The 15,246-nt window shown below is 48.1% G+C and overlaps 1 protein-coding gene and 1 long non-coding RNA gene across 2 annotated transcripts; one reads left to right on the top strand and one right to left on the bottom strand.

Annotated features, from left to right (window-relative positions):
* Window positions 1-1,758: 1,758 nt before the first annotated feature.
* Window positions 1,759-8,480, bottom strand: EVX1 (even-skipped homeobox 1). Its single transcript, XM_079947129.1, has 3 exons — window positions 7,990-8,480; window positions 4,627-4,883; window positions 1,759-2,848 (listed from the first exon to the last, which is right to left on the bottom strand). Exons 1-3 carry the CDS (start codon window positions 8,441-8,443, stop codon window positions 2,312-2,314), a joined length of 1,248 nt encoding a protein of 415 aa, XP_079803255.1. The 5' UTR covers window positions 8,444-8,480; the 3' UTR covers window positions 1,759-2,311.
* Window positions 8,481-9,686: 1,206 nt separating this feature from the next.
* LOC307199930 lies at window positions 9,687-13,771 on the top strand. Its single transcript, XR_013832269.1, has 2 exons — window positions 9,687-10,407; window positions 12,674-13,771. It is a non-coding gene; the product is annotated as an uncharacterized lncRNA (long non-coding RNA).
* The last annotated feature ends 1,475 nt before the right edge of the window (window positions 13,772-15,246 follow it).

Raw genomic sequence — 15,246 nt, 5'->3', positions numbered from 1 at the left:
GTTGTTTTAACCCTTTGTCCTAACTATAGAAAGAACAGAGCCTTCTAGAGAAGTTCTCCTGACCTTCGGCGAATCCTGTTGAAATGAATGGGAGTTCCGCGCTTCTGTTTCCCCTTGATCCGAGCTATTCTTACGCATTCATTTCAGAGCTGCTCTTTCTAAGGCGAACTTTTCCGAATTAAGTCTCATCGCCATCCACAATCTCATACTTTGATCTCAGGCCGGCATGAACACTGTTTGGAATGAACCCACCACAACAACCACCGATTTTCTTTGAAGTTGCTTGCCATTTAAGCAAACTTTGGGTCCCCCCTTCAAATAGCCAATAATTCCTACGCTGCGTCTTAACTGATCTGTGGATTTGGACTGCAGATCGCGACAACTCAAATCCCTCTTCACACACACACACACACACACACACACACACACCCGAGACTTAACACACAAAACTAGGCTCGCAAGTATGTCAAAAACATCTTTCCTCCTAGCCATTACCTCCAGTCACCGTTTATTTCCATTGCAATCGGAATGAAAATATAAATTGGGCATGTGGAAACTTCAAGAAAGGATTTTAAATATATGATAAATAATTACAGTATTAATAATAATGCCCTGCCGAAAGATGTTCGAACTTGGTAAAAGACACCAGTGAGTTAAATTTGGTGCCTTCATTGTTTGAAAAGGCAGATTAAGCAATTGAAGGTAGGGAGACATAACCAGCCTAGTTTAATGGAGGGAGGGAAGTTTTTCTTAATTAAATTGTGGTTGCTATACTTCCGGTTAATAATAATAATAATACCAAGAGCTTCTGCTACAGGAACTTCTTCTACTTGAGGTTGTGGAAGAAGCGGGCTGGGGGAGCGAGGCGAGGCGATTATGCCTAAGGAGCGTCGAGAGACAAGTACAAGGAGAACGAAATGCGAGAGACAAGTACAAGGAAGATGAACAAAAGCTCAGTTCCAAACTCAAAGGCAGCGAATGAAAATGAGAAGGGGGGAGAGAGAGTGGGGGGGGGGATGTGGTGGCGTGGAAGGCAACGGGAGAACTGAAGGTGAACCAGGAAAGAGAGGCAGAAAGCGGCTCGGCTTTAATTTGCAGACCAGTGATTGCGTGAAGAGTTGAGTTCTGCTCCCTGTCACTTAATCTCTTCCCTTGGCGGCTTGTTAGCGTTTGGCAGGCGCACGGTCTCTGTGCTGAGAATACTCTTGCAGCCGACACATTAAAGAGGGAAAGAAAGAAAAAGAAGGAAGGAAGGAAGGAAGGAAGGAAGGAAGGAAGGAAGGAAGGAAGGAAGGAAGGAAGGAAGTGAAGAAAACCAGCACCTTCCGCTACATTATACATCACTTTCTAATTTCGCCGGCGTGGTCACAATTCAGAAACTGACAACGCGACGCTGTTCTTTTAAAGGACAAATAGCTTTGACCCTTCTGGGCTTCCCTCTGGCAATTTCGCTCGCCAGACCCCTCCCTTTACGCACACACACACGCATGCCCCGCCCCACCCCATCTCAGTTGGCAAGACACAAAAGATCGCACCTTCCCCCTTTCCTTTCTCTCCGGAAAGCCAGCATGGAGCTGGAGCTGGAGAAAGAAAAGGCACACCGAAAATGTATAGTGAGTTCTGCTGAGTTTTGTTGGTGTTTTTCTGAAGCCAATTAGCCTAATAATGATGATGGGCGTGATAATAGTCAGAAATAACGGGGATGACACTCTGACATGGCAAATCCAACAAAGGCCCTTCACTTTCTCTTTTTAATCTGGCAAATAATAAACCTTTACTTTCATCAGGCATACATTATTCGTTAGGATCCACAATTTCTTCCTTTCAAGTATTTCCCTTTTTAGTCACATACAAGGTTATGCATAAGCTATCGATGCCGCATTTGGTGGGCATCTTGCCCTCTTAGGCTGGAGAAAAAAGTCCTTCGGAGACCAAAGTTCTCGATTATTTCCCCCTGTGGTGCAAAAATCACATCTTCTTCCTTCCTTCCGCCTTCGTAGACGCGTCACTTGGCAAAGTCGTCCCCCGCCCGCCCACCAATCAGTTGCAACTCTGGTACATTTTCCACAGAGAAGAACGAAAGAGAAATCCTTCCATTTTTGTTTCGTTTTTGTTAGAATTTTATTTCACAGTTCCGTTCCCTTCCTCTGTCAGTGTTCCACATTGGCGTCCACTGCCCGCAATTAAATAAACACGCTATGGAAGTTCTTTGACCGGCTGGGGTGAGGGAGGGTGTCTCTGGACAAGAGTTGAGGGGTGGGGTGAGGTCGGGTGGGGTAGGAGAGAGCAGAGAAACCTGAGATGAAGCTTTTTATCTGGTCAAAGGGACTTCTTCCCGCTGATCCAAGGAGACCGAGGAGGCCTTGCTCAGCACCGAGGGCGTGAAGGTGAGGAACGAGTCAGTCCTGGTGGTGGCGGAGCAGCTGAAGTCCGAACCCGAAGGCCTTTGAGGCAGCCCGTTGGCCTGGCTCCCGTGGCAAGCCAGGCACGAGCAAGGGCTCCCTCCGGCGCCGCTCAGTCCGTGCGTTGGGCCGGCGTAGAGGGAAGGGTGTCTGAAGGCGCACAGAAGTTCTGGTCTGGGGTAGGGGTGAGAGAGGACCCGGAAGGTGTCCAGAGGTCTCAGGGGGGAGCTGAAGGGGGCGGCGGCCGCAGCAGAAGCCGAGGTGGCCCCCAGGCCCATATGGGAGTAGTAAGGGAGCGGCAGGTGTGACGGGAACGGGTAGGGCAGGTTGCCGGTGGCCGCCGCGTGGCTCATCATGTAGGTGTAGAAAGCCGGGTCTGCCGGGTGGGGCCAAGTCATGGCCAAGCGCTGCCTCTTGTCCTTCATCCGCCGGTTCTGGAACCACACCTGGCAGAGAGACAGACAGAAGAACCACAGGAAGCTCTTAAAATTCCCGCAAGAAGACGGAGCAAGACCGCGATCTTCACGCGCGCCCTGTTTTTGCTCTGGAGGGAGGCTGCAGGCTTAAGCAAGCTCACTTGGCCTCAGAGAACTCTGTGCGGTCGGAGTTCCGGCCCAACGGGTCTGGGGTTGCAGCAGGAACCTATAAAACTCCTGGCTTGTCTAACTGGGCCTGGGATTGTGTGTTGACCAATGGACAAAAGGACAACAATAAAACCTAGAGCCTCGGTGGTATTTAGCAATCCACCAAAGGCCTCGGGAGTTTTGTTGCAACACAGCACTATCGTTTCATCTCACAATATTAACTGGTTTTCAGCATCCACTTGCTGAATCGCCCTTCCAACGCCCGGGGGGGGGGGCAGGTAGCCCCCTTGGCATTCCCCGGCGTATATATTTAAATATAAATGAAATGAAAAGTGTGCGTGTGGGGTGTCTGTGAGCTTGATCAACTACATCCAATGATGGAGTTTCACAGTGACTATTATTATTTTTACTACAGAGCTATTATCGTTGCTACAGAACTGCCTTCCTGCTGCATTCCCGTCTGCCTCTGCTATCCTGCCCGCTTTTCAGCCTTTGCAACATGCACCCAGTATGTTTGGAGCTATATGAGGAGACGGGTGCAAGCCACATCCGCTGAAATTGAAAGGAGCCTCACTGCTTCCAGATGAAACCAACTTGTATCCTTGACAGCCTTCGGGTGTGAAATTTCTTTTGTGCCAGTAGCTGCGTCCGCAAATAGTCTGCCATCCTTAGACTGTGCAGTGCTCATAAATTGAAACAGACGCACAGACTCCCCAGGAGCTATGAGATGAAGGAAGGGGAAGGGCGCAGCGAAATCCTGTGGCTGTTTGCACTGACCGAAATCCCATCGACTTCAAAGGAGCTTAGTCCCAAATAAGTGTGCATAGAATGCAGCCTTAGATTTTCTTCTGGGTTTTCCTTGTTCTGGAGACAACCTGGTCCACAAGATATCCAAGGCGCAGCAGTGCTTCCATCCTATTTAATCCCACTCAAGTCAGATCCCATTCTGTACGCATTTACTTGGGAGTAAGCGCCATTTGTTTCAGTTGTCAAAGTTGGAAGGAACCATTTTACTCGGGGAGGAGGGGAACCCTAAAGGATCAGTAGCCTAACAGCTCCATGGGGGACCGACTTTGAAACATCTCGAAGTCGTAAGCAAGGTTACTCGCGAGTTGGGGACGTTTCAGTCGACCGACCGTGGTTAAAAGATGCTTTGGGATTAATTTCAGTGGACTCCGAAATAAGTGGTGCGTAAACTGCAATGCTGTGCACACTTATAGAAGCTTTCGTCTACACACCGTTGAACTCAATGGAACTTACTTCTGAGCAGGCGTGTATAGATCGGACCGCGCTGTCGGAGTTGCACCTCTCCCAAAAGTACACAGAAATAAGCCCACTGAGTAAAGAACGCGAGCAGGTTTCAGTGAAACTGACAAGCTACTAATGCGGATTGGGATCTCCACTCTGCACGCATGGAAAGGGTGAAAGGGGATAATCGCTCTGCCTTAAAAGCTCTTGAATGGCAGCTCCAATAAACTGCCATCGTACTTAAATCAGCGCAGGGGAGCCTTGGCCGGAAGGCCACCGCAGGGGAACTTTGCTGCTTGGCTGTAAGCAAGCGTGGGGCGTCTCGGCCGTTGGGCAGACTGTACATGCGTGACATTGTGCTGGAACCTTGAGATCCCCGCTTGCGATCCTACCTTGATGGTGGTTTCTGGGAGGTTTAAGGCGGCCGCCAGTTCGCACCTCCTGGGCCTGGAGACGTAGTTCTCCCGGTAGAACTCCTTCTCCAGCCGAGCTATCTGCTCCCGGGTGAAGGCCGTGCGGTACCGGCGCATTTGATCGCTGGCGCTGCAGGCCAGCGATCCTTGAGAGCCCCCTCCGCCGCTGCCCCCGCTGCCTTTAGGGGGGTCCCCTCCGCTGCTGGGGCTGCCCGCTGAGGTCTCCGAGCAGTGTCCTGCAAGGGCAAGTCGAGAGGAAGACATAGAAAGAGAAAGAAAGACAGCGGGGCTCTGCCAACCTGTGTTTCCTCCCCCCCCCCGCTTAATTTCAGTTTGTCCACTTTCTCGCCCCCCCCCCCCCAGTTTGGAGGCCCTGAGAACTGGGGCTGGATGCCTACGAACACAAACTAGCTCATATTTAGTAACCGAATACTGCAGTGGCGTAGCGTGGGTTGTCAGCACCCGGGGCAAGGCAAGTAATTTGCGCCCCCTAACCCGTGGATTTGCGCCCCCTAACCCTAACCCCCAGATGTTGCGCCCGGTGCGGCCGGCCCCCCCTGCACCCCCCACGCTACGCCACTGGAATACTGTAACTGGAGAGATCCGAAAGACTAGTTAGATCAACAGCCTAGTTACCTTATTAGGATTTAAATAGATGGGCAGCCCAGTTCCAGACACCTTTACTCTGGAGTAACTCCTCAGTCAGCAAGACTCTATGGGGAGTATTATCTCCTAGGCCCGCGCACTTACTTTGAGGGTAAGTAGGACTGAACTCGTGGGGTTTTCTTTTGAGCGAATATACCTGGGCTCGGGTTGACTGACTGGCTTTAGGTGTACATTAGGCTTACTTGGAAACAATGTCATGAAACCATGGAAGGCCCCTTGAAATAAGTAAAAATTATTATTATTATTATTATTATTATTATTATTATTAATTTCAAAGCAGGTGTTTAGGTATGACTACCCAAAGTATTTAGCTCCTGGGTGGCAATCTGGTTCCTTTCTCTTTTTTGTGTTAAGGTTGCAATCCTCTTCCCCACTTACCCGAGAGTAAGCCCTACTGGCTATAATAGGGCCTTATTTGGAGCAAAAATGCCTAGGATCGCTCTGCGCATCGAGGTTTACTCCTCCGGTAAAATTCGCTGAAAGCCAATCGCATTTCCTTTTGTGTTTAGGATCTGGATTACAAGGCCGCATTCCCTGGCGCGCGCGCGCACTGACATAATTTACACTGAAAAGCGCTGGCCAAACGGTGCCGCTATACCCGGACACGTTTGTTGGTTATTATTATTATTATTATTATTATTATTATTATTATTATTATTTAATCGGGATTGACATCGCATTTAACAGAATCCAGAATAGGTTTCTGATGGTAATCCCAGATGTTATTTAGATCTAAGTAATGCACACCGGCTTCCAGGCAAACGCTTCATCATCCCTAGTCACTGGGAATGGGGCAGAAGCAGAAAGTAAGAGGAGCTTTTTTCTTTGGCTCATTTCCCCCAGCACCTGCAGTGGGAAATAACTGGGAGGAGGGAAATAAGTATCAAAGAGGCCTCTTTCGAAGCCTACTGCATTTTTAAAAAATCCTACTCCTGGAGTAGCATGTGAAATCCCCCAAATCATCTGCTGAAGTAGGCTGTAGTTACACTAAAGTTTGTGCTATAATAAATCTGTTCGACGTCTAGGTGCCCCTTTGTTGTTGTTGTTGTTTGGCCTGCGACAAACCAACGCGGATAGCCTTTCTAGAGAGTCTCTAGAAAGGGTCCACACCACACAGAGACCTGAAAGGAACAAATCCCTCAGGACAGTGATCACAGGGGAATGAACTTTCAGTACAACGTAGATAGGATAAAGACGTTAAGAGGCCTCTCTGACACCACCAGGTGATGTTTTCCTTCTCTGCGATACAAAGGTGATCCTCCAAAGGCTATGGGGGTCATTTGCGTCCATCTCTGAGGCCTGTTGTCTCGGTGCGCAGAGGGAAGTGCTTTCCAAGGCGATAGCCACCCTCCCCTCCATTTGTTGGCCTCTGATAACCGTCCTTTGCCATACATGACCATAACTGGCAAGTGAGATGGCGGAGTCACCTTTCTTGTGTAATGGCCCCAACCTTCTTCCCGCAACAACAACAAAAACACCCTTCTTCCTTCTGGCAATGGAGATGAAAGAAACCTCCTGGGTCAAACCAGAGCTCTCCCTCATTCCAACACTTTCCCAGAAGATATTTAGGGCTCTGGGGCTGAGGGGGTGGGGGGGGTGCGAGTGATGGTGGGAGGGGGTGGCGAGAAAGTGTCCGTGGTCTCGGCCTCTGTGTGTGTGCGCGCGCGCTTGCTTTCAAATGCAGACAGTTCTCATTGTGCCCTGAATAAGACCGAAGGCAATTAAAGCCCTGGGACCATTTCCGAGCTGGCGCCACCGAGACACGGAAGTGACAAGGCAATTGGGACATCGAACCAATGTGCAAAGAAAAGGACCTGAGTACTGGGCGCTGGGCAGCAGGGGCGTCAGCCGCTCCCCCCCCCCTTTACTGTCCTTTTTTCTTGCGCCTGCTTCGGGGCTCCCGCAGGCATGCTGCATCCCTGCCAGGGGAAAGGCGCGCGCCAGCAGCCCCAAAGAGCAACTTGCAAGCCTGGCCAGCAGGCGCGGGGTTTTTCTTTTGATCTTGGCCAAATCCCGGAAAGTTCGCCTTCTTTCCTCCTTCCTTGGGGGTGGGAAGCTGGGGAGTACTATAATCCTGGGTAGGTGTGGGCGCAAGGGTGGGGGGCGGGGAGGAGAGGGGGATCTTGCTATGCCCTGGAACAGGAAAAGCTTCTGGGAGAATTCATTACAATAAAAGTCTGGGCTGCAGGAGGGAAATCTGCAAAGGTCATAATTCTCTGTTGCAGCGAGGATGCGATTTCATGTCCCCCATTAACACGTCGTTAGACTTCAAAGCGGGAGATGTGTGTGGGTTATTGCAGATGTCTCTCTGCGGGCAATTAGAGATACCAGGGGACCCCCAAGCCATGGCTCTACGGATCCTGGAAAAGGGAGAAGGTGTGGGGGTGTGGGGGGGAATCCAAACCGAGGCAGCAAACATCATCAAAGCCCTTGAGCCAGATCAGATGGTATATGGCAGGCTGCCTCCCCGACAGCCCCCCCCCCACTAGCCCTTAAGCGCTTTGGGGATCGGGTTGGAAAGCAGAGACGCAGCCTGCTTTCCAGTACCAGGCGCTGACTTTCTGCTCCTAAGCTCCAGGGCAGATGGGATGGCCCGTCCTGGGATGCAGCCCGGCCGGCCTGAGCCCCAGGACCAGTGACTGGGAGGCGGGAGGAGAAAGGGAGGGGTTGGGGTACCTTTGCCGTGCTGGTGGTATTCCGCGTTGCCCGTGGCGCAGTCCGGGGTGCAGCTGACCTCGATCTCCTCGTAGAAATCCGACTCTGTGTCCGAGCTGCTCTGCTGGCCTTTGGCGGCCAAGCGGTTGAGCGGGGGCTGCTGCCCGGCGGAGAGCAGCGCGGCCGCCGCGGACCGGCTCTCCGGGACCGTCCCTGTCGCCGGGAGCACTTCCACCTCCTCCTCCTCCTCTTCCTCCTCCTCTTCATCCTCCTCTTCCACCCTTCCTCCTCCTCTTTCCCGGGAGGGTAAGGGTCCAGACCTAGGGCTGTGGCAGCCTCTATGAATCATCTTGTCCTGCGGCTCTGGACCGGGGCTTCCCACGGCCTCTGCCAAGCTGGGTGCCCTCTTGGCTACTGCCAGGGAGCCAAGTTGACCTCCTTCCAGAAACATCACCATCTCCTTCCTAGTTTCCATTGTGCTGGTCTTTTAAATAAAGTCCGGATTCTCCTCTCCCCCACCCCACCCCACCCCAAGCCCCATCCACCCTCTTGCGCCTTCTCTCCCTCTCTCTCTCCCCCCCCCCCGGGCCACCCCACCCCTTCTTCCCAGCAGACCCTCTCCTGCCAATGCAGAAAGAGAGAGAGAGAGAGGGAGCCGCGAGCGGTGGTGAGCCGGGGGGTGACCTTGTGATGCGAACGCTCCACTGTGCAGCGGCGGCTCTGGGAGGGATCTCACCATTGCCCTCTTCTTTCTAAAGCTGTCATCCCTTAATGGTGCAATCGTCATTACAGTACCTCTGGTGACGCCACTCACTTGATTGCCGGGGGATAAATAGAAACGTCTGCCGGCGAGGAAGATGAAAGGAAGAGCCGGAGAGAAGAGTTAAAGGGGAGGCGGGGTGGGGGTGGGGGTGGAGGGGGTCGGAGAAGGGAGGGGAGAGATGAGAGATGTACCAGGTGTAACAAGCGCTTAGGATGGATGCGAGAGGCAAGTGTGAAAAGGGAGATGGCGGATGAGATCCAACTGCAAAGCTGCGTTTCTTTTGAGTTCCTCAGTGGGAGAGAGAGTTAAGTAACCTTTCGATCTGATTTGAATACCTTTTTTATTTTTTTTTTAGAGGGGGGAACTGCACCTTTGATCCACGACGGCTGAAACGTGCGAAGAAGACACACATTTCCCTCCTCTCTCATCCCCGGGAAATTCTTTATTTTATTCTTTACAGATCGGACGGCTCGAAAGTTGCGCTTGCAAGATAAGGACCCATTCGTGAATATTAGGCCACTTGTCCTGATTAACATTTGCCACCTACCCCGTTTATAAAACACTATTTGATTTCGAGTCATTCGGGCCATCTGGTTTGAACTCGAGAATTGGTGGCAATACTGATAGACAGGCAAGCAGTTTGATTGATGTCCTAAGTACTTTCCATTCTTATTGTCCTTAATGATAATTTATTTCAATCACTATCCTATATATAATTCTTTTTTTCCTCGCCCTCCACAAGACCAGAAGATGCTTTGATAAGGTTCAACCCGACAGAAATAATCAAGCGGCAGCTTATTCAAATTTCAAGCGACAGAGCAGATATTTGTAGTGCACAGGCGGGCGGGCTTTAGGCATTTTGGATCTACTTTGTTTGTTTGTTTGTTTTGCCAATATCTACCAACCAGAGCCATCTGCAAAACACACACACACACACACACACACACACACACACACACACACAAAACCCCACAGAATTATTGAACAAGGTGACTCTGAGCCCTTTTATACAAAAGTCCCTGACTAGCTAATTGTCTTCATTTCAATCCTTTAATATGGATGACACAAGTCATATAGGTTGTTGCCATTAATACACAGTTGGGTGTCAGAAATTTTTGCTGATCTGCTGTAAATCAGAGATCTGCCAGTAGGTTCAGATCCACATTCTGTCTCCTTTAATAAAATATAATCAGGAATGTGTTGTGGACGTCGGTTTCTCTTGCATTTTTGCGCAGTCATTTAACGTAAGTAATCTTTTCAATGTATCCCTCCTTTTTTGCAGTCAGAAAATCTGTTTGTTAAGTAATATCAAATGACCGCTAAACCATCCCTGGCAACTCTATTACCCTTATTTTCAAAGAATGTTGGTTGAGCTGTAATGAACCTTCAATCAATGTTTCCAGTCTGGTAAAGAATTTATGGGCATTTTTGAGGGTTTTTGTAGAGAAGCAAAACAACAAAACGCACAAAGGCAAGTACACACTCCCTCCCCCTTAATAATTTCAAGAGAAAGGGTTGGGTTGAAGGAGCGTAAATGGGGATGGAAGGAGGGGGTGAGTGTAAACAAGTGAGCAAAAAAAATCTAGGATCTGTTTCCAGTACAAAGACCAGGGTATTATTTCTGAGGAGGACTAGAAAACCATGTTATGCTGAGGAACTCCATGGACAGAACCGCCGTAAGTAGCACATTTTACTTACTGTGGAAATGTTACGTTTTAATTACTCCAGATGCATTCTTTGTTTCCATGCCTCCGTTCAGTAAATCTTCGTGAAATTATTAGACATTAAGCTCAACAATTTCGGTTTGGCTCTGAGTCAGTAAGGTTTGGACAGCGCCCTTGTTGCAATCCTAAACGCACTCACCTGGGAAGGTAGGGGTGTCTCACTGGCTCTCAAGTCTTTAGGATCGGGGTGCCAGTTGCGCTGAAAGCTGACAGACCCTCATTCCGATCCTAAACACAAAGCAACCTATTTAACAGGATAGCAATATATATGGATATATATATATGGGGGGGTCGGTTTCAATGGGATTCGTTTGTTGTAAGAGGTTTGTGGATGGAGTTGCAACTATAATCAGCAAGATCTCCGACATACTTCAAGGCGAGAGGCTTAACACCCCAGTCTTAAATGTATTAAGGCCAAACAAAAGCCACATTCAAATAAATGCGAGGCTAAATACGTAGTAAGTCTCTCTGTGTTGAATGCGATTAAAGTCCTTGTTAATTAATTACTTTTATAGGATCAAATGGGTCGCCAGAGGCATGTTCCATAGTTGATTATCCTCTGCGAACATTGTTGTAGTTGTTGTCGATTGAGAAAGTTTGGGCGGCTTTAAGTCCTCCTTGGATAAGTCAAGGGGGAAGGAGAGGAAGAACGTGCATCCTTTTCTTAAAATCAAGAGAACTGAAACCGCTGTTGATCTGAGGTACCATCTGGAGAGGAGGGGTCTTCTACTACAGGGGCCTCCGCCCCTCCAGTCAAACGCGGGAGGAAGTTAGTGATGAGCAGTTGACTTTTTAACGCCCACCATGGGAAACAAGGAAAGTCTGGGAAAACACACAGAGAGGGAGGGAGGGAGGGAAAGAGAGAGCTCCAGATCTCCTCCCTTAAGCTGGGTCTTCCGTGTCACATCCAAAGCAAGGAAGCGCGAAAGGATCATGGAAAGTCCCTTCCCGTAAACATCTTAAGAGAGTCTTTAAACTGCTGGGAGAAAGGAGTTAATTCAGAGCCTAATGATTTCCCGGGGCAGGGGGTTGTTGTTGGCAAAGTGACAGGTTATTTTGTCTGTGGCGAGTTGGCACCGGCGTTGCGTGAGAGGGGAGGAGTTTTCATACTGGCCAGACAGAAGGCTCCCCTCCTTTTCCTCCTAGGGCGTATACTCAGTTAGACCCGGATTTGTTAACACCCTTTACTCAATGAATGGGTGGTAGTGGTAGTCAAAGCGGAACATCAAGTGATCTATTTCTTTTCACCCCTACTTTAAATCCGCCTTAGTCACGGTTTAAATCCGCCTCCAGTCATAGCCAAAAATTAAGGGTAGGAATTATTCCGTGTTCGTTAACACGGAACAGAAGAGTGAGGGTTTTGTGTGGCTTCTCAGTCGGGGCTTTTGAAAGAGTAGAAGGTTTTCCACACTCTTTCTAAAGAGGCTGATTGCTTATGTCCTCTGTGACAGCATCCCGCCTTATCCGGGATAGAGGCGCTCCATATTACAATAAGGGTACCGTAAGAAGAACAGTAACACCACGTGGGATAAATTCAGACGAACCTCCCTGCCCCCCCAGCGCTGATTATCTCCTGACTGGTGGGCGACTGAGATGAAGAGAGAGAAAGACAGCCCTATACCAATCTCGGTCCAGCCCCGCGGATGTAAATTGCGCGGCTGGCTGCTTTGAAATGTGGGAAGGGAAATGCTTCCTTGCTTTTTCAAAGCCTTCCCATCAGTGAGCGATGCCTGCGACAGAATACCTTTGGCGGGTCGTCTTCAAACCGGTAGTGTAATTGCAGGCAACAGGAAGCAATGAGAGGGAGGCGAGTCTCGGAAGAGGCCCTTAAACTGGCAGTCCTAACCTTCTCCAGCAGCAACCCCCCCTCACTGGGCCATTAGTGGGATGATCCTAACCAGATCTGCTCCCTGACCCCGGTGGATTTACGTTATATAGTGAGATTAAGTGATCTGATAAGCCTCCTGAACCACAGAGCCTACCTTGAAACCTGAAGGCCGACTAGAAATGTTTGTCAAAACGAAAGTGCCTGGTCACTGCGCGTTAAAGACTGGGGCAGACCTTGACCCGAGTCCAGGCTAAACGCTGATGCCAAAGAGCCCCACTGAGAACCTATGAATGGTCTCTTAAGCGTGGGATCAGGATCTCAAGCGGTTATTCTTCACTTTGAAATTGGGTCGTGACTTCTCTCTCTCTCTCCTGCTGTACAATCCCATAGGATGTCTACACTCAGAACTCGTTCTCGTTGAGCTCGTGGGGATCTTCACTCAAGGAAGCGCGTACAGGGCTGCAGCCTAGATCCATGTCATTCCCTTTCTGTCTACCACCTCTCTCTAGTAAGTCCCTAAGCTTCGCCATTTGAAGCCGCCCTTCACATCACACTGATGATCCAGCCAAAGTGAAAGTAAACGAGACTAAGAACTTCCTTTTGTGCTTGGTGCGTACAGGGGTACCTCGGGTTAAGTACTTAATTCGTTCCAGAGGTCTGTTCTTAACCTGAAACTGTTCTTAACCTGAAGCACCACTTTAGCTAATGGGGCCTCCTGCTGCTGCTGCGCCGCCGAAGCACAATTTCTGTTCTTATCCTGAAGCAAAGTTCTTAACCTGAAGCACTATTTCTGGGTTAGCTGAGAGTGTAACCTGAAGCGTATGTAACCCGAGGTACCACTGTATCTAAATAGGAAATATATATCTATTTATTCAGTTCATTCATTGTAGTTGTATCCAACCCGTTCTCCTGTAAGTTCGGGAGAGTGCGCATTGAGATGGTTGGCTGTGGTGTTTCCCTTCCTTTTTGTCAGGATCACGCCCGCCACAGTTCTCTGAGGTTCGTTAGTGAAATTTAGTGAGTGCCTCCGGGTATTATTCATCTCCTCTGGATCTTGAAAACACACACACACATTCAGATGAAACACCCAGGTGTAAAGTGCCCCACTTCAAAGGTCCAGAACCGTCTGCTGCGTCACCCCGGAGCAAATCCTTCAAAGACGACCAGCGCCCTCGCTCAAAGTGAATGACAACCCAGCAGCCACGCGTCATCCAAAACACCACCTATTTAATACAGAAAATTGCCTGGAAAGGCAAATGTAATGTGCAGAATATAGAATCTGTTTTAAACGGTTCTCTTTCTATCCTTTCCTGAGCTTCCTTGACTCTTGGAAAGGCGCCATAAAAAGATTTAAATAAATAATTTGTTTCTTCAGCGTTCTAGGAATCTGCACAAGGAAGAAGGCTGGACGCTGGAGTGATATTTTTGTTGCCGAACCTGTAGATCAATGTTAAAAACACTTAATAAAATATCCTTCGGAAAATGCAAGTTTGAATATATTTCATTTGTGTGTATTGTGTTATTGAGAATTCCCAAGAGACCCAAACTTGTCAAATAATAATGTTCATTATGCTGAATCATCAGTAACTAATTTTGGATTTTCCTATCTCAGTCCCCTCCCCCCACATTTCAAACACAACAAATACAAATGTAAAAAAAGGCTCTACTGTCTCTGATCCAACCCACAAAACGTCAAAGAGCTTGATTTGAAAGAGAATCAGATTTAGCAAAGCAGAAAGCCTAATTTGTTAATGGATGCTATTAACTATAATGACGTAATTATCGCTGTTTTATTAAGTCTATTTTTACGACAGTGTTAGAGTTGAAACGCTGCAATGAAGGAAATAATCGGAGCATTTATTCTTCAGCTCTCTAGAAAGTCAACTCTGCAAATGTTTTTGAGACAACGTGAACCTGGAAAAGGCAATATGTGCATATATGTGCGCATATATTTTCGGTATTTGGCTATAAAATGGACAGAACAATTTGTGTATTATTAGCAACATCACGTTTGGTTCTTTAACTCACAGTCAGAAACAAGTGTTTTGTTTTTTTTAAAAAAGTAATGACAGATGCAGGAAGCAATTCAAACCATATTAAATGGCAGAAGGGGAGAAGAGACTGAGCGGTAGCTGCAATGATGAAAAAAATGCAAACAACACTTTATTATTAACATTTATTTATATAGCGCCATCTATGTACGTGTCTTTGCACACAATTAAAGTAAGAAATTCCACACCAGGGGCATAGAATCTAAACACATAAAGAGACTTTTATGATTAATCTTGGTAGGAAAGACGAGGTGCTTCATGTTACCACTCTTACATACAGGGTATCTTGCCATTTTTCAGGTTAATCCAATCCAAGTCTGCCAACAGGATGATTGCAACGAAGTCAGATTCAGACGAGTCTTGTTACCCCTCCAGTATTCAGTGTGAAAGTGCACTGTCTCCGAAGGCTGTCACGCCCGAGGGCTATAGGAGACAGCACAGTAGAAATCTGGGCATCCGCTTCTGTTTATATGCAGTCAATAAATATACACAAACTCATTTCAAACGGCTCAAGTGCATTGTTGTAGTTAGTTTAATCTCACTGACTAATTTTACCCTGACTGGCTAAAATCTAGGTACTGTATTTTGGATTAGCAACAATCTGAACAGTTGGGGAGTCTATAAATCACTATAAAAGCAATCTATCCAAACTCTGGCACTTTTAAATGCAATGGGTAGTGCAATTCTGTGGATGCCTAGAACCACTGCGTTCACCCCTAGGAATCTATCTATAAGACTGCAATTTAAAAGCAGTGCGACAAACAATTTTTTTGATTTTGGCTGGTTCCGACTTCCTCATTAAAAAAAAAGCAAAAGCAGGAATCTGTCCTGTCTTTTAAATAAAAGAAATTACTGAGTTCCTCCTTAAAATTGTGCATCAACATTGTAATTCTCCAGTGTTTCGAAAGGATG

The sequence above is a fragment of the Podarcis cretensis genome (genome assembly GCF_951804945.1).
Source record: "Podarcis cretensis genome assembly, chromosome: 12".
Taxonomy (NCBI): domain Eukaryota; kingdom Metazoa; phylum Chordata; class Lepidosauria; order Squamata; family Lacertidae; genus Podarcis; species Podarcis cretensis.
This window is presented reverse-complemented; position numbering and strand designations above follow the sequence as displayed.